Raw genomic sequence first — 24074 nt, 5'->3', positions numbered from 1 at the left:
TGGAGACCACTGTACTCTTGGAAACTTTCAACACTGTAGAAATTGTTTTATACCCTTCCCCATATATACACTACCAGTCAAAAGTTTGGACACACCTACTCATTCAATGGTTTTTCTTAATTTTTACTATTTTTTACATTGTAGAATAATAGTGAAGACATCAAAACTATGAAATAACACATACGGAATCATGTAGTAACCAAGAAAGTGTTAAACAAATCAAAATGTGATATTTGAGATTCTTCAAAAAGCCAATCGTTGCCTTGATGACAGCTTTGCACACTCTGTGTCCAAACTTTTGACTGGTTCTGTATACCTCATAACAATTCTATCTCGGAGATCTACTGACAGTTCCTTGGACTTCTGCTCTGACATGCACTGCCAACTGTGGGACCTTATATTGACAGGTGTGTTTCTTTCTAAATCCTGTCCAAACAATCGAATTGGCCACAGGTGGACTCCAATGAAGTTGTAGTGACATTTCAAGGATGATCAAAGGAAATTGGATGCATCTGAGCTCATTTTGAGTGTCATAAAAAAGGGGTGTGAATAGTTACGTAAATGTTATATTTCTGAAATTAATTGTGTGTAGATGGGTGAGGGAAAAAATCTATTTATTCAATTTTTTATTCAGGCTGTAACACAACAAAATGTGGAATAAGTCAAGGGATATGAATACTTTCTGAAGGCACTGTATGTTCCTTCAAAAAATGTCAAATGTTCACTTTCCATGAAAAAGTATTTCATTTTTTCTGCCGATAAGATGAAAGAGCTGACCACCAGGTTGTTCTTGACAGTTTAATAACTTAGACAAAATGTGTTCCTTTTTGCCATTTATCTCATCGCTGGCAATGCCCGGATTTCGGGAGTGAAGGCCTCAGGCTGATGCACTAACTGTTGTTCCACCCCAGGTCTTGACAGACTGAGATACTTGAGAGTGATTCTTAAAAAGGCTTTTAACAAGTATCCTGGCTCGTCTGTACAACCATACCGGTATTCGATTTAGAAATATAATTTTTTTTAACAAAATGGCATAAATGAAAGTCAAAATGTCAAGGCATATTCCAGTGCCAAAAATATTTTAGAGATTTGATCAGTAGTGCTGCCAGGAAATGTGTTGGCAATGTCCTGGAAATGCCCAAACTGCAGGGGTAAAGATCCCATTAAGTGCGGTAAGGTACTGTAAGTGCATGCATATTTGTCTCAGCTTATATGTATGCTATAGCATGTATGAGAGGGAGAGGAGCACCAGAAGTGCTTGCTCTGTCTCAATAAAACAATAGAAACAACAGAGTAGATTTGTCTTGTGAGATGCTGCCTCACACTCTTTTGATTAGCACATCAGCATGAGAGATGGCTGTACCGTTGGATGCAGATACTGCTGCGTTTCAGCAGGGCCAGAAACGGGGTGGCGGCTTGCTTGCCAACATGTTTCTCAGCAGCCAGCCAAGTGGACAAAAGTAAGCCACAGGTGTGCCCTATCAGGACCCTTGTTTGGTTACACAGCTCAAAAGTAAATCACTCAGTTGTGCCTGTTCTTCAGAAGAGCTGTGGAGCAGGTCTCAGATCTGTTCTGGGGAGACGACAAAGAGCATAATCAAGAGGTCCTGAAGTAGTCCTCCATGGAAGCAACTGAATCCACCTAAGGTACTGTATACCAGACTAAGGCATGGCAATAATGAAATGGCACTTTTATAACCATTCACATATAGTTTAAGTCAATCTCTCTTACAGGAGGTTGTTGGATCATTTGACATCAACCCAGTAGACATGGGCTGATATGGTAGCTGTAATGTCATGGTTATTATAGAGTTGTAAATGCTTGATGATGTCCAGGTGGATCAAGCAGTGTTACCTAGATTTCCACCTGGGCTGAATTAAAAGCCAGCATTGGACAGAATCTATGTCCCTGGAATCTGGCTGGGATGTCTTATAACAGGCACAGTTGAATTACTGTCATTGAATCACATACAGTATGCAGCACAAAACTTGTCATGAGATAGAGAGCGCATGAAGTCCAAGGCAGAATGCTGCTTTATTAGCATTGTCAATGTGCCCAAAAGAGGGCAGCTCAAGGCTGTGTTTTCTGTTTCTGTTTTCCTTTGGAGATGTGCAGCAGAAACACTGTTGACATGAGCCTCATCACTCCAAGGCTATTTACTCTGAACGCTCCCTAGCGCAGATGATAGGATGACCTTGCAGCCTCTAATATGAATAACCGGTTTGTTGTTTCCTGGCAGAAGGAAGGCACAAATAGTCCTCCACGCCATTTCTCAGTATTCTTTAATAGAGGAGCAATTGGAAGAATGCATTAATTGTTTGGAACAACATCCTTTCCCCCTATAATTCATACAACATCCTCTAATGGAAGAGAAACTGCCACTTCATGGTACAGTTCCATTTGACAGCAAGATGCACTCACAATTTAGCTCTAATTGCAGATTAGTGGAGGCTCCTCACAGGAGGAAGGGGAATACCATCCTCCTCAGTGAATTTCATAAAACCTAAAATGGTAAAACATTTAAAAAGTTAAATATTTTAGATAAAACTATACTAAATATAATCACGTCACCAAATAACTGATTAAAACACACTATTTTGCAAAGAAGGTCTACAGTAGCCTCAACAGCACTCTGTAGGGTAGCATCATGGTGTAGCCGGAGGACAGCTAGCTTGCGTCCTCCTCTGTGTACATTGACTTAAATACAAAACCTACGAGGCTCATGGTTCTCACCCCCTTCCATAGACTTACACAGTAATTATGACAACTTCCGAAGGACGTCCTCCAGCCTATCAGAGCTCTTGCAGCATGAACTGACATGTTGTCCACCCAATCAAAGGATCAGATAATTAATCTAGTACTGAAAGCATAAGCTACGGCTAGCTAGAACTGCAGTGTATAAAATGTGGTGAGTAGTTGACTCAAACAGAGAGAAAGACAATAGTTGAACAGTTTTGAACAAATTAATTTCTTCCAAAATGAAGGAGAAGCAAGAGAGAAATAGAGAGAGAGATTTCTTCATTTTTTTCCACTTTCAGTTTCACTTACTTAACTAGCAAATACAGCTAGCTAGTTTAGCCTACTGAAACACCCTGCTCAAACAGAGGGATGCTATGTTAGCTAGCTGGCTATGACTTTCCAACACAACACTGGAACTCTTCCAAGTCAAGGTAAGCTTTTGGTATTACTAATTTATTGCCAGCGGGCCCGCCGGTGTAACTGCTTACTGACTGTACACTAACGTTACTGCATGATTGTAGCGGGTTTACTAATGCATTAGTTCTATTAACTATGCTGACTATGACGTTACTTTAGCTAATATGGTGACAATGATGTAGGCTGTGTGTAGCGGTTTGGCTTGGAAAGTTTTTTTTGCCTGGTCACATACAGCTGATGTGTTGTGCATTGAAGTCCACAGGCGAAGGAAAGAGAAGGAATACAATGTGGCTATTATGAGAGTGAACTCCGTTTACGTGTGATCAGGGGTGTATTCATTCCGCCGATTCTGTTGAAAAACTTTTCTTTTTTAAACAGAAGCAAACGGAACAAAACAGGGATAAACATACCTGAATTTGTCCAACAGAAACTCTCGTTTGCAATTATTGGACTAATGATTACACCCTATATCAGCTAGAAATGTGTCTCTCGACCTGTGTGCACATACGTTGTAAACTTTAATTCATAGGCTAGGTTGTAGCAACCTCATGATGGGTATAGGGAAAGTTTGAGTATCATGTAGTAGTCTAAACCTATCGCTGTTACATTGAACTGGGTGAATGGAATATGAATGAGTCATCCAATATGCTGTAATAGAAATAAGGCCATGTTCATGAAAAAATATCGTCCTCCCTCATCTTAAATGGCACTGACCGCCACTGTTGCAGATGAATACCTACAGTAATGCAGTACAACTACCACTGTGTATTCTATAGTAATGAGACTATCTCAGTATATCATATAAGTTGGAGAGCCATTCTATCCTGTAATAGCATGCTGGTAACTACAGGGAGCTAAGGTGCTGCAGCACAGATTAATATTAACGGTAATTTGATTCCAACATCCCTGTGTCTTCAGTTGCAGAATATCCCACAGGCAACGTGTCAGTGCTTAGAGAGCGGAGCAAATTAGCCTGGCAATTTTAATTAGCGATGTTCTGCTTTCTCAAAAAGCCCACTGTCTCCCTCTTCCTTTTGATGAGATATCGACTATGCCCATACTGTAGAAAAATTACAAAAAGGTACAACTGATTCACAAAAAGAGGAACTGTATGCATGGGAGATGCAGTAGACTGTGTTGTTCCTAGTTTCTGTGTGAATCTAAGAACATTTTGGTGGGGTAATTAGAGTGAGCAAGCTTCAAAAGACTCCTGATAAGAGGAAGTACTGTAGCCTATAGCATGGAGAGGAGATAAACAAGGTCTGGTTGTACTGCTGCTTATTACAGCTCACAAGTTTATATGATCACGTTAAATGGCTACGTTTTGAACAGGTTATACATGTATGACTATCTAAATAGCTATTTGTGAGTAGAGGCATAGCTGAACAACAGATCATTGTCAGTGAAACCAGAAATAACCAAATCATTATTTAATGTAATTATATATTTTTTTATATAAATTATAATGTAGTATAATAGCAGGATTTTGTGCCAGATCAAAGTCTAATTTTCAATTCAGTGAACTGATTCAACCCCCTCGGGGTGAGGTCAATGTGACTTGACTGACAACATGTCTGAAAAAAACATAAAGACCATGAGGACCAACCTCGTTACGGCTTCTCTACCTACAGTGCTGTGTAGGGCTACTGCAGACCTGGGTCATACAGTAATTTTTCCAACAATTGTTTACAGACAGATTATTTCACTTATAATTCACTGTATCACAATTCCAGTGGGTCAGAAGTTTACATACACTAAGTTGACTGTGACTTTAAACAACTTGGAAAATTCCAGAAAATTATGTCATGGCTTTAGAAGCTTCTGATAGGCTAATTGACATCATTTGAGTCAATTGGAGGTGTAAAAAAATAAATAAATTGTAGACCTCCACAAGCCTGGTTCATCCTTGGGAGCAATTTCCAAACGCCTAAAGGTACAACGTTCATCTGTACAAACAATAGTATGCAAGTATAAACACCATGGGACCACGCAGCCGTCATACCGCTCAGGAAGGAGACTTGTTCTGTCTCCTAGAGATTAACGTACCTTGGTGCGAAAAGTGCAAATCAATCCCAGAACAACAGCAAAGGACCTTGTGAAAATGCTGGAGGAAACAGGAACAAAAGTATCTATATCCACAGTAAAACGAGTCCTATATTGACATAACCTGAAACGCCGCTCAGCAAGGAAGAAGCCACTGCACTTCACAAAATAGATGGCATCATGAGGAAGGAAAATTATGTGGATATATTGAAGCAACATCTCAAGACATCAGTCAGGAAGTTAAAGCTTGGTCGCAAATGGGTCTTCCAAATGGACAATGACCCCAAGCATACTGGCAAAATGGTTTAAGGACAACAAAGTCAAGGTATTGGAGTGGCCATAACAAAGCCCTGACCTCAATCCTATAGAAAATGTGTGGGCAGAACTGAAGAAGCGTGTGCGAGCAAGGAGGCCTACAAACCTGACTCAGTTACACCAGCTCTGTCAGGAGGAATGGGCCAAAATTCACCCAACTTATTGTGGGAAGCTTGTGGAAGGCTACCCAACACATTTGACCCAAATTAAACAATTTAAAGGCAATGCTACCAAATACTAATTGAGTGTATGTTGCACAGCTCTTTTATGCATACTGCTGTACCCCTTAACATGGCCTACCACAGCACTAAGCCATCCACCATGACCTGGTCCAGCATGGAGCACTGGTGGTGGTGAGCACTGCCTGACTGAATCACATCAGCTTTAGCGTCCGCCTAAGCTAACTAACCCTCCATGCCTGTTATGTCCCCAGGTCAGCCAGAACATCCCTAAACATCCTTGGCCAAGACACTGACATTCTGAACTGTGTTTGCTAGAGTTATTATTACAACAAGGGCTTGGAGTTTTTCCCTCATCAGTTTATGTGGTAAGTATAACACAAACTAAACAGCCTATTCAAAATACACAGACCAGTGCTGAAAAGATGTGGATGTCTGATGGCAATACTCAATCTGAATGACATTATGTACACTACATGACATACTGAAACAGGAAAGGGCCTTCCCCAAACTGTTGCCACAAAGTTAAGCACATAATTGTCTAGAATGTAATTGTATGCTGTAGCATTAAGATTTCCCTTCACTGGAACAAAGGGGCCTAGCCCGAACCATGAAAAACAGCCCCAGACCATTATTCCTCCTTCACCACACTTTACAGTTGGCACTATGCATTCTGGCAGGTAGTGTTCTCCTGGCATCCGCCAAACCCAGATTCGTCTGTCGGACTGCCAGATGGTGAAGCGTGATTCATCACTCTAGAGAACGCGTTTCCACTGCTCCAGAGCTTTACACCACTCCAGCCGACACTTAGCATTGAACATGGTGATCTTAGGCTTGTGTGTGGCTGCTCGGCCAGCGAAACCCCTTTCATGAAGCTCCCGAGTAACAGTTATTGTGCTGATGTTGCTTCCAGAGGCGGTTTGGAACTCGGTAGTGAGTGTTGCAACCGAGAACAGATCATTTTTACGCGCTACACGCTTCAGCACTCGCGGTCCCGTTCTGTGAGTTTGTGTGGCCTACCACTTCGCGGCTGATCGTTGTTGCTCCTAGAAGTTTCCACTTCACAATAACAGCACTTACAGTTGACCGGGGCTGCTCTAGCAGGGCAGAAATTAGAAATTCTATGACGGTGCCACGTTGAAAGTCACTGAGCTCTTCAGTAAGGTCATTCTACTGCCAATGTTTGTCTTTGGAGATTGAATGGCTGTGCGCTCGATTTTATACACCTGTCAGCAACAGGTGCGGCTAAAATAGCCAAATCCACTAATTTGAAGGGGCGTCCACATACTTTTGTATATATAGTGTGTATGTGCAATATGGTCCAAAGACAATAGACAGTTTTTGGTTTAAGAAGTTTGCCTTTTTGATTTCCACTACATTTTATCATCATCTTCCTAACCACAAAACAGCACAGAGTGCCATAGCAGACACTGTTTTCTCCCGGGCCCTTGTCTGTCCCTCCTCTCCAACAGATCAACAGCTGCTTACATGGAGGCTGCTCCGCATCGTTAGGTAAGGAAGGTAGGTGACTGAGCCAAAGAGGTCAGCACCTTCCCGCTCATCTGAATCTCGTATTTTACATATCATTAATTCTGAATTGCTAATAAAAAGGTCTGGGAGCTTATTGATAGCTTTTTATCGCCGCACTTATTTCATGTCTTGTCTGGCTTGCAATAACCTATACAATTATTCATAAGGTAGCTACCACTATGTTGCCTTGCTACTGTGCCACAACACTCTTGCCAAGCTGCTGAAGCAACTGAAATATACAGATATGTTTCAGGTAGGTTATGCATTATAACACCCGTTTACCAGTTTGGTTATGAATAGAGGGACAATTTGTTGCCTTCTGCAGGTTTTTCATCAAAACTTTGTGATCACATGAAGATTGCACACTTAGCTATTTGTGGAGAAACATAGAGATAGAAAGGCTTTAAGTGCTGGTGGGCGAGTCTCCTCTCTCTGCCTAAGTGCTACATGTTATTGCCGTTTCACAAGGAGGACATTTTATTGAGCCCAATAAAGTAATGGATTGCCATGGGAATTGTCACTTCTTCAGGGAAAAGTGCAGTATGAACATGGTAAAAGCTGTAGTAGAAGGTGCTATTAAAAATGTATTTGGAAGTACTCACTGAATCAGTTGCTTTCAGTGCAAAAAGCAGCACACTCCCAACAGCCAATAGTAATAGCGGGTTTCTGTCTCTTGGTTTGTTAGTGTGAATGTGTCAGTGTCTCTAAGTGTAATAACAAATCAAGCAATATGTAATGAACTTAACTAAGCCCACTGAAAGACTCACATGACATCGTCTGCAATTTCAGCCATCGTTACTGGACAGCAATGCCCTCTGCTGTTTGAAAATGTTGCTGCAGGTGGAAATGTGAAGGAAATAGAAGAGTTGAATCCAGAGTACTTGTGTTTATCTTTTTAACCCTTATTTAACTATTATTTTACCAGTAAGTTGACTGAGAACACATTCTCATTTACAGCAACGACCTGGGGAATAGTTACAGGAGAGAGGAGGGGGGAATGAATGAGCCAAATGTAAACTGGGGAAGATTAGGTGGCCATGATGGTATGAGGGCCAGATTAGGAATTTAGCCAGGAAACCGGGGCGAACACCCTTACTCTTACGATAAGTGCCATGGGATCTTTAGTGAGCACAGAGTCAGGACCCCTGTTTAACGTCCCTTCTGAAAGATGGCACCCTATACAGGGCAATGTCCCCAATCACTGCCCTGGGGCATTGGGATATTATTATTTTTACCAGAGGAAAGTGTGCCCCCTACTTGCCCTCCAACACCACTTCCAGCAGCATCTGGTCTCACATCCAGGGACCGACTAGGACCAACCCTGCTTAGCTTCAGAGGCAAGCCACCAGTGGGATTACATTTGTGATTATACTATACTATAGATCAGTACATACATAGTTAAGGGTTAGTCTTTGCCTTCTTCCAAAGTTATTTATAGGCATTCCACTCAATCAGATGGATTGGTAGTCCTCTAGAGATATAGGCCTAATCAGAACAGACCTACATTGATTATGATAGAAATGTTCATCATTATAGTGCTAACATGCAGAGAAAAGAGAAGACTATTCACGTCAATCTGTGTACATATACATGACATCACCAATACATCAATTAAAGTAATTACAGTGTCAGTGAGCCGTAGTTAAACATACACTGTGATAACAATAACCTGACAAAGAGGGAGGACACTGGAATGGAAAATGGCACCCCTAACTGCATAGAATAAACGTTATGTCAGGGCTCCTCTCTGCACCAAACCAAACAATGCCTTAGAGCTGCTGGGGTCTGATGAGGACACTGCTGGGACAGATAAAATACATTCATCAGTCTTGCTGCTGCTGTACAGCCCTCTGAATAAAAAAATCACCCTGCATTCCCACAAACTCGAACTGCCTTTACACTGGCAAAATAACCTTGCATCTAGCACATCACCTATTTACTGATAGTAAATACTGTAGAGATAGCTTGGTTATCTTAGCACTTCAACAACAGGGTTTGTATTGTGCCTCAGACAGATATGCTTGATTGAGTTTGTTAATGGCATGGACAGCCTCAGTCCCAATTAGTGCTGCATAAATGTCATGACACTAATGGTGTTCTGTAAAATGAAAACAAGAAAAGCTGATAGCTAGGGACACAATCAGGAACTAGGGCTACACAAATTAAATGAAGTCAATTTCTCATCATAATCATGAATGCTTACATAAACCTGTGTATTTTTATCTTCTGCAGTTCAGGTTGTTTTTCTGGTTGGTCACCCCTTTAGCCAGCTAGTGCAGCTTCATAATGGATATACAATTTAACTTAGAAAGGGACATAGCTACTTTCATAACACTAAATGTAATCACTAAATTGAACATCTATTTTACAGTTAGGCCTGACCTCCATTTACAGTAATAACCAGACGATGGCAGCTGCTGATTGGCTGTGAATTCAGAGGTCACTTTAAGATTCTCTGGAATGAGTTATTTATTGTCATGACCTCTCCATTCCTAATGGAGGACAGACAGACAGTCCTAAATTTCATGAAATGCTTTTTAGGTTCTAAGTGCTTTCAAAACACAATGAAAGTTTTAAATATCAATATAATTTAGCACATTATGTCATCACACAAAACAATACACAACTTTGTCAAAGAAGATGCTGATTCATGTCTTTATAAACACAACCAATAGCAAGACTACAGAACCATCAGCAGAGGTCAATCTCCTGTCTCCAGTACTACAGTTCAGAGCACTTAGGGTCATAACTCTGCCTGTTATTTAGTCTTCTCCAGTGGAAGGCAGCATGCGGTTTTGAACGAGGCTATCCATTCATTTGATTTTCCTGTCATGCTCCTCCTTGCTGTGAGGCCCTGGGAGAAAACCCATTGACTTATTGATTAGACTGAGAGCACAGGCCACATGCCCGCCTACCTTATATGAACTCATCAGTCTGTCAGCTTCTCCCCTGGCCGTAGCCTGCCAGCCAAAGGTGAGGAATGGTAACTCTCACTGGTATAAGCTAGAGGGCATTACTTTACTTTTCAGCGCCAATTAATATTAAGAAGATCCATGAAATCTTACAAACGCAAACAAATCTATCCAATGCATTTCATCTTGGCCAATCAAGACCTCAAGTCATGCACCTTCAAACTGGGAACATCGCTGTTGTGTCGACAGTGTCATTTTATAAAGAGTCTGAGCTACATAAATATGGAATAGAATGTCAAAAACAAAGATTTGAGACTTGAAAAGTTCAATCTCAAAAGAGAAATGGATTGTTCAAAACATGCAGTGAAAGCAAAAAGGTTCCCAGTAATTTTTGCGGAAGGTCACTTTAGTGAGTTGTCTCTTTTGTCTCTGCAGCACCCCACCCCATCCACCATCCTCCTCTACATTGTCCTCTGAGCTGAGGACCACTGCAGCACTCAGAGTCTGGATGTCCCCCAACACTGACAGCAGTGAGTCTAACAGGGAACACACAGAACAGTTCAATGGTTACTACTATGTGTCTATAGATATATGTTATCTGTAGTCAAATTACAGTTTCATTCTGTTTTATGTGTTATACATGTTATAAATGGTGCCTTCAGAAAGTATTCACACCCCTTGACTTTTTCCACATTTTGTTTTGTTAAAGCCTGCATTTAAAATGTATTATATTGAGATTTTGTGTCACTGGCCTACACACAATACCCAATAATGTCAAAGTGGATTTACGTTTTTCACATTTTTACAAATTAATAAAAAATATAAAGTTGAAATGTCTTGTGTCAATAAGTATTCAACCCCTTTGTCATGGCAAGCCTAAATAAGTTCAGGAGTAGAAATGTGCTTAACAAGTCACATAATAAGTTGCATGGACTCACTCTGTGTGCAATAATAGTGTTTTTCATGACTACCTCATCTCTGTACCCCACACATACAATTATCTGTAAGCTCCCTCAGTCGAGCAGTGAATTTCAAACACAGATTCAAAGACCAAGGAGGTTTTCAATACCTCGCAAAGAAAGGCACCTATTGGTAGATACATAAAAAAAAGCAGACATTGAATATCTCTTTGAGCATGGTGAAGTTATTAATTACACTTTGGATGGTGTATCAATACACCCAGTCACTACAAAGATACAGGCGTCCTTCCTAACTCAGTTGCCGGAGAGGAAGGAAACCGATCAGGGATTTCACCATGAGGCCAATGGTGACTTTAAAACAGTTACAGAGTTTAATGGCTGTGATAGGAGAAAACTGAGGATGGATCAACAACATTATAGTTACTCCACAATACTAACCTAAAATGACAGAGTGTCTGTACAGAATAAAAGTATTCCAAAACATGCACCTGTTTGCAATAAGGCACTAAAGTAAAACTGCAAAAAAAATGGCAAAGAAATGAACCTTATGTCCTGAATACAAAGCGTTATGTTTGGGGCAAATCCAACACAACACATCACTGAATACCACTCTTCATATTTTCAAGCATGGTGGTGGCTGCATCATGTTATGGGTATGTTAGTCATCGGCAAGGACTAGGGAGTTTTTTAGGCTAAAAATAAATGGAATAGAGCTAAGCACAGGCAAAATCGTAGAGGAAAACCTGGTTCAGTCTGCTTTTGAACAGACACTGGGAGACAAATTCACCTTTCAGAAGGACAATAACCTAAAACACAAGGCCAAATATACACTGGAATTGCTTACCAAGACAACAATGAATGTTCCTGAGTGGCCTAGTTACAGTTTAAATCAGATTGAAAATCTATGGCAAGACTTGAAAATGGCTGTCTAGCAATGATCGACAACCAACTTGACAGAGCTTGAAGAATCCAGGTGTGCAAAGCTCTTAGAAACGTACCCAGAAAGACTCACAGCTGTAATCGCTGCCAAAGGTGATTCTAACATGTATTGACTCAGGGGTGTGAATACTTATGTAAATGAGATATTTCTGTATTTCATTTTCAATACATTTGCAAAAATTTATAAAAACATTTTCACTTTGGGGGTATTGTGTGTAGATGGGTGATAAAAATATATTTAATCAATGTTGAATTCAGGCTGTAACACAACAACATGTGGAATAGGTCAAGGGGTATAAATACTTTGCTAAGGCACTGTACTTGTATTATATAATACAAGACGGTATTCATATGAAGAGGTAATGTGACAAAATGGTGTGTAGGTGGAAGTTACCTATGGTCTGTGGCTTGTCTTTGGCTTTCAGAGTGTTGCTCTTCCCTGAGGGTCTCTGCTGCTCCTCCAAGGCCACAGAAGTCTGCAGGGCTGTGGTCCGAGCTGCCTCATACTCACTCATCAGACCCCTCTCACGCACTGTCCCCTGGGGACACTAATTATACAAACCTAAAAAATGTATCTTGAAAGTTGTCAGTTTCACAAAACAATAGCAGAACATTTCTTAACATGGTAAACTTGCAATTAGTCTCATGGGACCATCCTTCCAAATCCCGTCTTGTTGACTCTTTTGCATTTAAATGGAAGCGCTGGCATTCAACCCTAGCATTTGATTGGCTCTGAGTAGAAAATGACGTTCCCCCTCAGGAGAAAAATGTGTTTTTCATTTTTCTTGTTCTGTCCGTCCCTCTTTTCCTACCACGGCGGACAAAGGTCTAATAGCCTATGCAGCGTAATATTTTGTATCTTATGTTAGCTTGCTTGTTCGAAGTCAAAAAATCTTTCAGAAACACCCCCTCTGTTCAGAGCTCCAGCCATGCAAAATATATGGTTGGTTTGATAGTAGCAACACGTCACTAGTTTCCATCTAGACCAGGGGTGTCAAACTCCTTTTGCCGAGGGCCAAGGTTATATTTCCTCGCCGTCAACATTTGCCAAAAATAATCTGTAGGGCTGTACACAGTCAAGAAACTGTATGAATGGTGGTCCATTATCATTTCTACACAGTTTCGATTTGGTTTTAGTCATACAGTATATTGAGTTGGTCCCCCACCCTTACGCCTTCTTAGCTTCTTTCTGCGAACAAGCTTTCGGAATGTACGTGAGTGAAGCCGGAGGGTCCGTGGATGACTTACAATAAACCAAGACACTATGAACTTACCAAATGTAGGTTTCTGTCCTTGTCCTGAAGTAGTTTCTGTAGATCCTGGATTTCCCTCTTTGTGTGTTCACTCTGGAGGCAATGTGCTTCTCTCTCCTGCTCCCTCTCTCCCTCTGCCTGTATCTCAAATTGACACAGGGCCAGCACTACAACAGAAAGCACAGACAGCAATCTTAGTTACACTGCAGTAAACCATTTCTGCTGATGCATGTATGAATCTCTCACTTTACATTTCCCTTCCACCCGTCTGCGTTGAGATGTACAGTATGTTTAGACGTGTTGAGTTAGTCATGTATACGCTACCTGCTTTGGTGTGTTCTCTTCTTGCCGTGTTGAGTAGAGACTCCATCACTCTCAGCTGTTGAGCACAGCAATCCTCTGTCTCAAACACTCTCTCCTGCAAGGCTGACAGGTCAAAACCAGGGACGGTGTAAGGAGAGATGCAGGCTTGTCAGCCCTAAACATAACTAGAGTACACTGTGTGACATGTCAACAAATCGATCACTTCAAGAGATAAATTCAACTGATGAATAGAACATTCTTCATAGAAAATAAACTAAATTACAATGGGATTCCCTCTCACCTCTGTCACTGGTCTCTTGTTGGCTAATCAGCTGTGCATGGAGCTGCTCCAGGTTGAGGCTGCTCTCCTCCAGCTGTGTGTGGGCCTCCTGCAGCCTCTGCTGGGCCTCCTCTCTTGCAGCCTGGGACTCCTGGGCCTCCCCCCTGCTCCGCTCTGCAGCCTGCCTCAGCTGCCTCACCTCACTGTCGACTGGAGAGGAAGAGGAACACAGACAGTGTACTGTATACAGAGTATTACTACTGCCACGTGGACAGGATATACAAAGACAAGGTGCATGCAAATCTACTATAGGTACAGTTACAGGATACAAGGAATTTATACAAGACTGAATCTCTCTAAACAGATGACTAAACAACATACACTGCTCACGGACATCAGCCAGGGCACTCTCAATGAGCTCTGGGGTTCTCTTGAGCTCCTGCGTGACCTTGTCTCTCTCCTCACACGCCGAGGCCAGCTCTGCCTGGAGCTCTCTGACAGAGGCACTGTGAAAAGAGAGAGAGGACAACACAACTAGTAAGGCACTGGGAGATGTAGTGGTAGTGAGACAAACTGAGGAAATGGTCTACAAGGCAAGGCCTTTTCCTCATTAATAACTGTTGGGTTCAGTGAGACCCAGGGCCAGGGTGGTCCGGTGTGGTCAGTTATCATACCTCTCAGAGAAAGGGTCGGCTGCTTTAGTGGCCTGCTGCACTCTCCATAGGGCCACCTTCCTCATCATCAGTCCTGCCAGACAACAGTACAGTGAATATGTGGTCAAACTAAGCAGACTGAGACAGAATAAAACAGTGCACAGGATTATCAATAGGCACACGCAATTTAAACCCACTGTTCTCAGATTTCCTGGGGGGAGAAATAATTTCAGATCTATAAACAGTCCTTGAATTGTGTCCACTCTTCTTTTGGCGCAGGTCAGCCTCTGCCAAAGCTGCTCAGACGTGTTTGGACGGGCTCCACCTCTGACATATTAGCCTCTAATACCTGACTGAATCTTTAGAGAGGAACTGGTACTTTAACAGAAGATTTTACATTAAATGACGATTATATGATGGAGTAGTACACAAATTCACCCTGTTCCATTTGACATTTTATAAGAGATGCTATGAAGTGATATGGACTGTGAAATCTGGGATTGAGTCTGGAAAATAATAGGTGCCCAACGTACAAAATGACAGCTACTACAACTGAAATATCTCAGGCGAAGCTTTTGTTGTATAGTGGTTGTCAGGTGGACCTGTCTGTCAGCTCTTTACCTCTGGACAGCCTCTGTCACGGTCTTCAGTCCAACCCCAGCCTTCTGACTCCAGCTTGTGTTCTCCCTCTGAGTCCTGGCCACATCCTGCGTCACGGCCTGACAGGACCAGACAAACACGGTTAGCATCAAAAACACCCCGCCACCAGACAACTACTAGGGTCTCCTCTCTGATGAGGTCATAGTGACCTTTTGATTACATATCGACTGTTAAATGTCAAAATTCTGAAAAGTATCTTAATGTCATCTCACACTGTGTCTTCAGGGTCCAATTGGGTCTTCAGAGAATTGTTCGCTCATTTGTCGTCATTACTCATCATTACAGAGTATTTCATCTTTAAATTTGAATCATTGTAAAAAAAAAAATCTAGGAGAGATTTTGTGTATTCTCTTAAAAGGACCCCCCAGAGGAAGTTGCCGCAATTATTTCGACGTAATTTCCTGTCCTAGAGAGGAAATGCACGTTTAGGTTCCACCTCCGAAGAATGACAAAGGCTACTTATACACATTCACAAATATATATTTTGATTTGTTTAACACTTTTTTGGTTACTACATGATTCCATATGTGTTATTTCATAGTTTTGATGTCTTCACTATTATTCTACAATGTAAAAAATATTAAAAATAAAGAAAAACCCTTGAATGAGTAGGTGTCTGCAAACTTTTGACTGGTAGTGTATTTTTTTAAATACAGACTAGCTAAAAGAAATGTGAAAATGGTCTTATTATCCAACGGACTTGGATAGTTTTCTAGTAAAAAAAACAACATAAGGTGCAAAAACATAAGTTTACACCCCCTATAATTTAATTTGCTCCATGGCTCAGGGCCAAGTGGACACAAGGCTGTTTGGCTCATCTCAGTCGGGAAGGGGAATAACTGCAATGCAGTGGGTGGTAACATTAAAATAAAACCCAGCCCTGGGGCCTCCCGAGTGGCGCAGCGGTCTAAGGCCGTGACCGGGAGTCCCATAGGGCGGCGCACAATTGGCCCAGCGTTGTCCGGGTTAGGGGAGGGTTTGGCCGGGGGGCTTTACTTGGCTCATCACGCTCTAGCGACTCCTTGTGGCGGGCCGGGCACCTGCAGGCTGACTTCGGTCATCAGTTGGACGGGGTTTCCTCCGACATATTGGTGCGGCTGGCTTCCGGGTTAAGCGGGCGGGTGTTAAGAAGCGCTGTATGGCGGGTCATGTTTCGGAGGACGCATGGCTCGACCTTCGCCTCTCCCGAGCCCGTTGGGGAGTTGCAGCGATGAGACAAGATCGTAATTGGATCGCAATTGGATATCACAAAATTGGGGAGAAAAATTTGCACAGTATGGATGTCACTTCAAGCCCAAATATATCATGCTTTGACTAAAACGATGACTTACTTACTTAAATCGTTGTGCAACATCATGGGTAAGCTTGGCTATCGTCTTTCAGCTTGAAAATGATGGATTTCTACTGGTGTGGGCGTTTAATACTGAAGGGTGGTGCGTAACAGATTTTTCATGAGAAGCAGCACCGTCTCCTGTCCTAACACAGCATAAGTAATTGGCACCTCCCTGTGGCAATGGCAGATGCATCCTGTTTCAACAAAATGGAGGAGAGCCATCCTATGAAGGGATGCATTGAGACAATCCCACAGAGGCTGTCCACTGTTCCTCCTCACCTCCCTGGCCATCCTCTCCAGGTCCAGCTCAGCTGTTCTGTCCTGCAGGCTATGCTGGAACACACTAGACTGGTACTTCTCCTTCTTCACCTCCTGCTCCAGAGACGAGATCTGAAACAAAAGGACACACAATAGACTCATGGATGTTTCTGCATGTTTTGAAAATGTCCCTCATCACAATTCACCTGTGAATAGACTGAACATAGTGGGTGGTCATTTGTCTGTTTAAAAAATATATAAACCTCTTAAAGGAACATACAATTGAGTGAAGTTTTTCCTTTTCTCCCCTCAGTTCGATGTCCTTTGAGCGAAGCTGGACCAACAACATGAAGACCTTCTCTCTCCAGCGGCGCAGAACCCGAGTGCCTTTAGGCCCATTCTTCAGGAGAGGGTTTGACAGAGTCTGTGGACGTGACTAAGCCTTTACTTAACCCTCTCAGCTCTTAGATAGTCACACACATGGGGGAATGGATATTAATCAAATCTCTGACAAAAATAAGGGGATTTTACATCAGCTATGGTGCTGTTAATAATTGACCTTCTCAACCATCTCCTCCTCTTGTAGGGCCAATATGTCGTTCACAGAGTTGAGTCTATAGAGGAATTCAGATTAGAATACTATAGACTACTTATTATATAGTAATATGCAAATATGCTCATAACATACATTCATATTAAATCAGCCAAGATACACCTTGTTCTACAGGCAACACTTTCTCAGTTAAAGCACAAACTGTCTTTTTCCTTGTGTTTCCTTAGAGCAGGGGTTCCCAAACCTTTTCACTCAGGCCCCCCTTCCAGCACTGGGGAACAATTTATATTTAACCAATAAATGGGGTGAAGCAGTGATTCAGAATTGCAGTCATTTGGGGCTACAAGCATAGCTGGCGTGGCTTCTACACAATTTTTTTGGACAGACAATATACCGTTTTTAAATCATGCCATTGTTGCTGATGGTAGGAAAAACGCCACAGTTGCTGCAAGCTAGACACAAACCAACTGAACTTTCCCCCAGTTACTACCACACATAAAACAAAGGTGAGCTGGGATGACAATCTACAAAAAACGTAGAGTTCTTGTGAATAACTGTTACCTGGGTGCTGAGTCGCTCTTTTTCCTCTCTCTTATCTGAGCTCAGTCTTAGTCGTATATAACTCCTACCACATCGCCTCTATTTCATGACTCTGCCTGCAATACAGGATGTAAGAAGGGAGGAAATATCACTGGCAAAACTTTATTTAAAGTAGGCCTACTTCGAATAGAAGCAGGATACACATTTGTCAGTAAAATGTTCAATATTGAATGAGGAATGTAACATCTAGGCTACTTACACAGTGTACAAAACATTAAGAACACTTTCCTAATATTGAGTTGCACCCCCCTCCCCCTTTTGCCCTCAGAACAGCCTCAATTCGTCGGGGCATGGACTCTACAAGATGTCGAAAGCGTTCCACAGGGATGCTGGCCCATGTTGACTCCAATGCTTTTCACATTTGGTTGGATGTCCTTTGAGTGTGAAAAACCCAGTAGCGTTGCAGTTCTTGACACAAATCGGTGTGCCTGGCACCTACTACCATACCCCGTTCAAAGGCACTTCAATATTTTGTCTTGCCCATTCAGCCTTTGAATGGCACACATACACAATCCATGTCTCAATTGTCTCAAGGCTTAAAAATCCTTCTTTAACCTGTCTCCTCCCCTTCATCTACACTGATTGAAATGGATTTAACAAGTGATATCAAAAAGGGATCACAGCTTTCACCTGGTCAGTGTATATGCCATGATGATAAGTCACTGTTTATACACCCCAGTATAATGCCTGTTCAGAAAGCTTTCTTTGTCCCTCATCTCCTCCCTCTGTCTCCCTGCAGTCTCTTTCAGTGCCTCTACCTGGCCTCTCAGTCTCTCTGACTCTGCCCTGAGACGCTCCGTGTCCAGCCTCCATTCTGTCTCCCATCTGGAGGCCTGCTCACCTCTCTCTCCAGATCTGAGTGTGGGGGGTGGAAGAAGCAGGTCTGGTGTTATGTCAATAAATAGACATTGGTAAAAGTGAATGAAGTGGATTTCATAGACAAGGCATTAAAATGAATGGGTTGTGTATAGGGCAGCACCTGACCTTGCCCTGGAGTTAGCATAATCCTCTGTTGACTTCATCCCTCTGGAGTTGTCTCCATGTAACAGAATCCTCTGGTTTTCTCTGCGCAGTTCCAAGAATTTCCTGTTTGGCCTGAGTGTTAGTGAGCCATGGGTTGGCAGGGCCAGAGTCTGATGGTGGTGTTGTGGCAGGGGTAACCCATGTTATTGGTGTTTTCCCTCGTCCCCTTGCAGTCCCTGGTACTGTGATTGAGGTAGACTGGATGCTTGCTGTGAAATGGAATGGGGGCATCAGTGTCCTCTGACTTCCCTGTATTTAATACATGAGGACGATTAACTTGCAAAAAGCACGTGACATGACACCTGCAAGATAGGTTCAAGATAAAAGGTTAACACAACATAATAATTCCATGCAGAAGCGTTCGAAAATAAACGCATTCATTGGACCAAAATTACTGGGAGTGAATGGTAGCAGAACAGAAAGTTTGTTATCAAAGTGGAAAATAAACAATCGGAGTGAATTTCTGCTAACTACTCAGAAAACACATAGCATAAGTGTTTTACTGTCATTCTATTCATTTAAAGTTTTTTCAAAACGTTTGGCGCAACTATTCACAACATGGACTACAACAAGATTCTACATAACTTATCTACAACTTTTGCTGCTGTCTAACTTAGTTAGATAGTTATACAACTAAGTAGTCAGCTAGCCATGTTACTTATATGCTACAGTAGGTGTAAAGAAATTACTGCAGTTTGCATTAGTTTCCAGCTAGCTAGCTTGCTAGGAGGATCACAACTTACTTGCAACAATTGATGCCATAAAATCGGACGGGGCATTGAGCTTCTCATCCTCATTGCGTCTTTCCATCAGAGAATCGTAAAATGACCAAAGTTCTACAACGAGTTACAAAAGACGACACTTTCTTGTACGCGCCATCACTTTGAACAACACTTTCATGGCAACGCGACGCCTGGTTCCCAAATAAATTGATGACGCTATGTCGCGCAGCGAGAGTCGAATGGATTCGGTTGTCAGTTCCAGTGTTGCCAATTTAGCTGCTATATTTCCAGACCCCTCCAGCTACTTTTATTGGTAAAAGATTCTAGCGACAAATTCACCTACTTTTCAGGCAACCTTTGGGTTGTTTTGACACTGAGGGTTTTGATGGTATTTAGCGACTTTTCCCAATCAATTCTGCCGCAAACGAGAGTTGGAGAAGCTGTCTGTGCAACAGAAGTCGCAGCAACACGCACACACAGGCAGGGAAGCTGAACAGGAGCGGGCGAAAACGCTAAATTGGGGACCGCAGCCGTGCAAATTGGTGCTGTGAGGTCGTCGCGGCAACGGCTAAACGTAATCTAGCGACAACTCAGCAGATCACACTGAAAAATATTTGGCAACACTGGTCTGTTCAGGCAGTCGTCTTGATGAGCCCTTCCCAGGTAGCCATCTATAGATGTGACTAGAAACTTCAGCGAGAATTAGAAACTTGTCTGCCGAAGTTGGGACTTGGGAGTGTGTTCACAATAATTTCGTTTTTACCGGAGTAGCTAATTTTTTGTTTATTTTACACAAAAATGTAGAGGTTAATGCCGTAGTTGTTGCCTACATTTTCGGTGAAAATCACTACAATAATTGTGCTTTAGCTGTCACCCTGGACTGATGTTGGCTACACTATCTGGCTACTTCCCTCTCCTTACTGCAGCAAGTGGGTGCGAAGGACGTGCACCATGTAGCCAGTAGATCTAATAGTTGCAACTTCTAATAAACAGAAATGAATAGCACACTGTGACAAAACGAGAAAGTATAGTGTAGATAATCACTGTACCGTCCAAACCGCTGTGAAATAATATATTTTCCATAACCAAAAATATTGTATTTTCAGCTGTTTGATGCTGGTGTACAAAACCGAAAGTAAAAGAGCAAAAATGAAACTTAAGAACGGAAAGCATAGAAATAAGCACATAGAACAGATCTACCACTTAGACTTGCTTTCAATGAGAATGACAGATGTATAACTCACATTTCTATGTGAATTTGGTCTGGGTCGCCCAAAAAGTGACATATTGCAGCTTGAAGAAAAAAATATGTATATATATGTTTTATGTTTAGCTCACATAATATATATTGTGGTCCTCTGTAGCTCAGCTGGTAGAGCACGGTGCTTGTAACGCCAAGGTAGTGTGTTCGATCCCCGGGACCACCCATACACAAAAATGTATGCACGCATGACTGTAAGTCGCTTTGGATAAAAGCGTCTGCTAAATGGCTTATTATTATTATATTTTAAAATATGCATTAAGGTGTCTGTAATAGAATAAACGTGGCAAAAACGTATGTAGACATTAATACATGCATTTCTATAGCTTCCTAAATATGGTGGGGGGTGCCAAGATGGAGGCACGTTGGCTTCAACACAGCGCCCCCTATAAGTCATCTAATGTATATAAATCATTGGTGGTAACAAGCGAAGACCCAACGCACAGACGGAAGGGGTATAAATATCTTTGCCAAAGATTATGGATATACTGACCAGATACACGTCTCTCCGCCATAACAGTGGAGCGGGCTGTCTAGCTCCCGCCTATCCTTTATTTGGATTGGTGGAGACATCTCATTATTGTAATCCTTTTTTAAATATTCGATGAGGGTTGTTGGGGTCAACCGCCGGTATTCAATAGGGAGAGACGCTATGGTACTAGTAGCCTCGTGACATTAATATGCATAGCCATCTCGAGACAACTCATTTTACATTTTACATTTTAGTCATTTAGCAGACGCTCTTATCCAGAGCGACTTACAGGAGCAATTAGGGTTAAGTGCCTTGCTTAAGGGCACAACTCCGATGTTTTGTTTTTTTTTATCTCAAAGTTGCCGGGATGTCACGTGTCCTACTTATATCAGTAGACTCGTAACAACTTAAGCAGTACAACACGTATATTAGATCAAATAAACCTCACATAGCAAATAAGCCATTACTGTTTTCGACATTCATTGACGTCCATACAAAAACTCCTTGCTTGGTGGGCGAAACAACGAAAAACTCCACCTGCTGGAGGGAGACAGATTTTCCGCTGAGTTGGGCCTTCCTCCTCTTCTTTGACAGACGCCACGCTGCAACAATAGCCTACTTCCTGTTTATGCAGTTAAGTGTGTGGAGTAGTTCTGCCTGGTCTCATAGACTAGACGTAACATGGTAAATGTAAACCCTGGATCTCAAATTAGTATGATATGGTAAGTTTGGTATGGTTACATAAGACATATGGGTGGGTACTTAAGGCAAAACCAAAATTAGGGTGGTTGGTCGGAGTGGATGGATGAATGGATGGATGTATAACGTGAATGTCTAGCAGCCCAAAGGTTGCAAGTTCGAATCGCATCACGGCCAACTTTAGCATTTTAGCTAATTAGCAACTTTTCAACTACTTACTACTTTTGAGCTACTTTGCAACTACACTGAACAGAAATATAAACTCAACATGCAACAATTTAAATGATTTTAATGAGTTACACAGTTCATATAAGGAAATTAGTCAATTGAAATAAATGTATTTGGTCCTAATCTATGGATTTCACATGACTGGGAATACAGATATGCATCTGTTGGTCACAGATACCTTTAAAAAAAAAAGTAGGGGCGTGGATCAGAAAACCAGTCAGTATCTGGTTTGACCACCATTTGCCTCATACAGCGTGACACATCTTGTTGATCAGGCTGTTGATTGTGGCCTGTATAATGTTGTCCCACTCCTCTTCAATGGCTGTGTGAAGTTGCTGGATATTGGCGGGAACTGGAATACGCTGTCGTACACGTCGATCCAGAGCATCCCAAACATGCTCAATGGGTGACATGTCTGGTGAGTATGCAGGCCATGGAAGAACAGGGACATTTTCAGCTTCCCGGAATTGTGTACAGGCCCTTGCGACATGGGGCTGTGCATTATCATGCTGAAACATGAGGTGTTGGTGGCGGATGAATGGCACGGCAATGGGCCTCAGGAACTGGTCACGGTATCTCTGTGCATTCAAATTGCCATTGATAAAATGCAATTGTGTTCATTCAATCAATCAAATTTGATTTATAAAGCCCTTTTTACATTAGCAGATGTCACAAAGTGCTATACAGAAACCCAGCCTAAAACCCTAAACAGCAAGCAATGCAGATGTAGAAGCACGGTGGCTTGGAAAAACTCCTTAGAAAGGCAGAAGAGTGTAAACTGGAGCAGCAGCACGACCAGGTGGACTGGGGACAGCAAGGAGTCATCAGGCCAGGTAGTCCTGAGGCATGGTCCTAGGGCTCAGGTCCTCCGGGATGGGAGGCTTATGCCTGCCCATACCATAACCCCACCGCCAACATGGGGCACTCTGTTCATAACGTTGACATCTGCAAACCGCTCGCCCACACGACGCCATAGACGCTGTTTGCCATCTGCCCGGTACAGTTGAAACCGAGATTCATCCGTGAAGAGCACACTTCTCCAGCGTGCCAGTGGCCATTGAAGGTGAGCATTTGCCCACTGAAGTTGGTTACGACGCCGAACTGCAGTCAGGTCAAGACCCAGGTGAGGACGACGAGCACGCAGATGAGCTTCCCTGAGACGGTTTCTGACAGTTTGTGCTGAAATTCTTAGGTTGTGCAAACCCACAGTTTCATCAGCTGTCCGGGTGGCTGGTCTCAGACGATCCCGCAGGTGAAGAAGCCAGATGTGGAGATACTGGGCTGGTGTGGTTACACTTGAGGCTGGTTGGACGTACTACCAAATGCTCTAAAATGACATTGAAGGCAGCTTATGGTAGAGAAAATAACATTCAATTTTCAGGCAACAGCTCTGGTAGACATTCATGCAGTCAGCATGCCAATTGCACGCTCCCTCAAAACTTTGGACATCTGTGGCATTGTGTTGTGTGACAAAACTGCACATTGTCCCCAGCACAAGGTGCACCTGTGTAATGATCATGCTGTTTAATCAGCTTATTGATATGCCACATCTGTCAAGTGGATGGATAATCTTGGCAAAGGAGAAATGCTCACTAACAGGGATGTAAACAAATTTGTGCACAGAATATGAGACAAATAAGCTTTTTGTGCGAATGGACAATTTCTGGGATCTATTATTTCAGCTCATGAAACATGGGACCAACATGTTGTGTTTTATATTTTTGTTCAGTATACTTAGCATGTTAGCTAAACCTTCCCCTAACCTTAACCCTTTAACCTAA

General features: G+C 42.3%; 1 protein-coding gene across 2 annotated transcripts; it reads right to left on the bottom strand.

Moving 5' to 3' along the window:
• Nucleotides 1-9744: 9744 nt before the first annotated feature.
• Nucleotides 9745-20688, bottom strand: LOC121579997 (coiled-coil alpha-helical rod protein 1-like). Of its 2 annotated transcripts, XM_041895057.2 has the most exons (13): nt 19655-20688; nt 18873-19213; nt 18647-18743; nt 17850-17944; nt 17016-17159; nt 16757-16867; nt 15106-15203; nt 14506-14578; nt 14213-14337; nt 13853-14041; nt 13573-13674; nt 13270-13415; nt 12300-12557 (listed from the first exon to the last, which is right to left on the bottom strand). In XM_041895057.2, exons 8-13 carry the CDS (start codon nt 14571-14573, stop codon nt 12510-12512), a joined length of 678 nt encoding a protein of 225 aa, XP_041750991.2. In that variant the 5' UTR covers nt 14574-14578; nt 15106-15203; nt 16757-16867; nt 17016-17159; nt 17850-17944; nt 18647-18743; nt 18873-19213; nt 19655-20688; the 3' UTR covers nt 12300-12509. The 2 variants fall into 2 exon arrangements, 1 of the variants encoding a protein (XP_041750991.2); XR_006661694.1 differs by lacking the exons at nt 17850-17944; nt 18647-18743; nt 18873-19213; nt 19655-20688 and adding an exon at nt 9745-10672 and having other exon boundaries at nt 12390-12557; nt 17016-17280.
• Between the last annotated feature and the right edge of the window lie 3386 nt (nt 20689-24074).

This window comes from Coregonus clupeaformis, chromosome 13 (genome assembly GCF_020615455.1).
Source record: "Coregonus clupeaformis isolate EN_2021a chromosome 13, ASM2061545v1, whole genome shotgun sequence".
Classification (NCBI taxonomy): Eukaryota; Metazoa; Chordata; class Actinopteri; order Salmoniformes; family Salmonidae; genus Coregonus; species Coregonus clupeaformis.
Note: the sequence above shows the minus strand (reverse complement) of the source record. Positions and strands in the feature narration are given on the sequence as shown.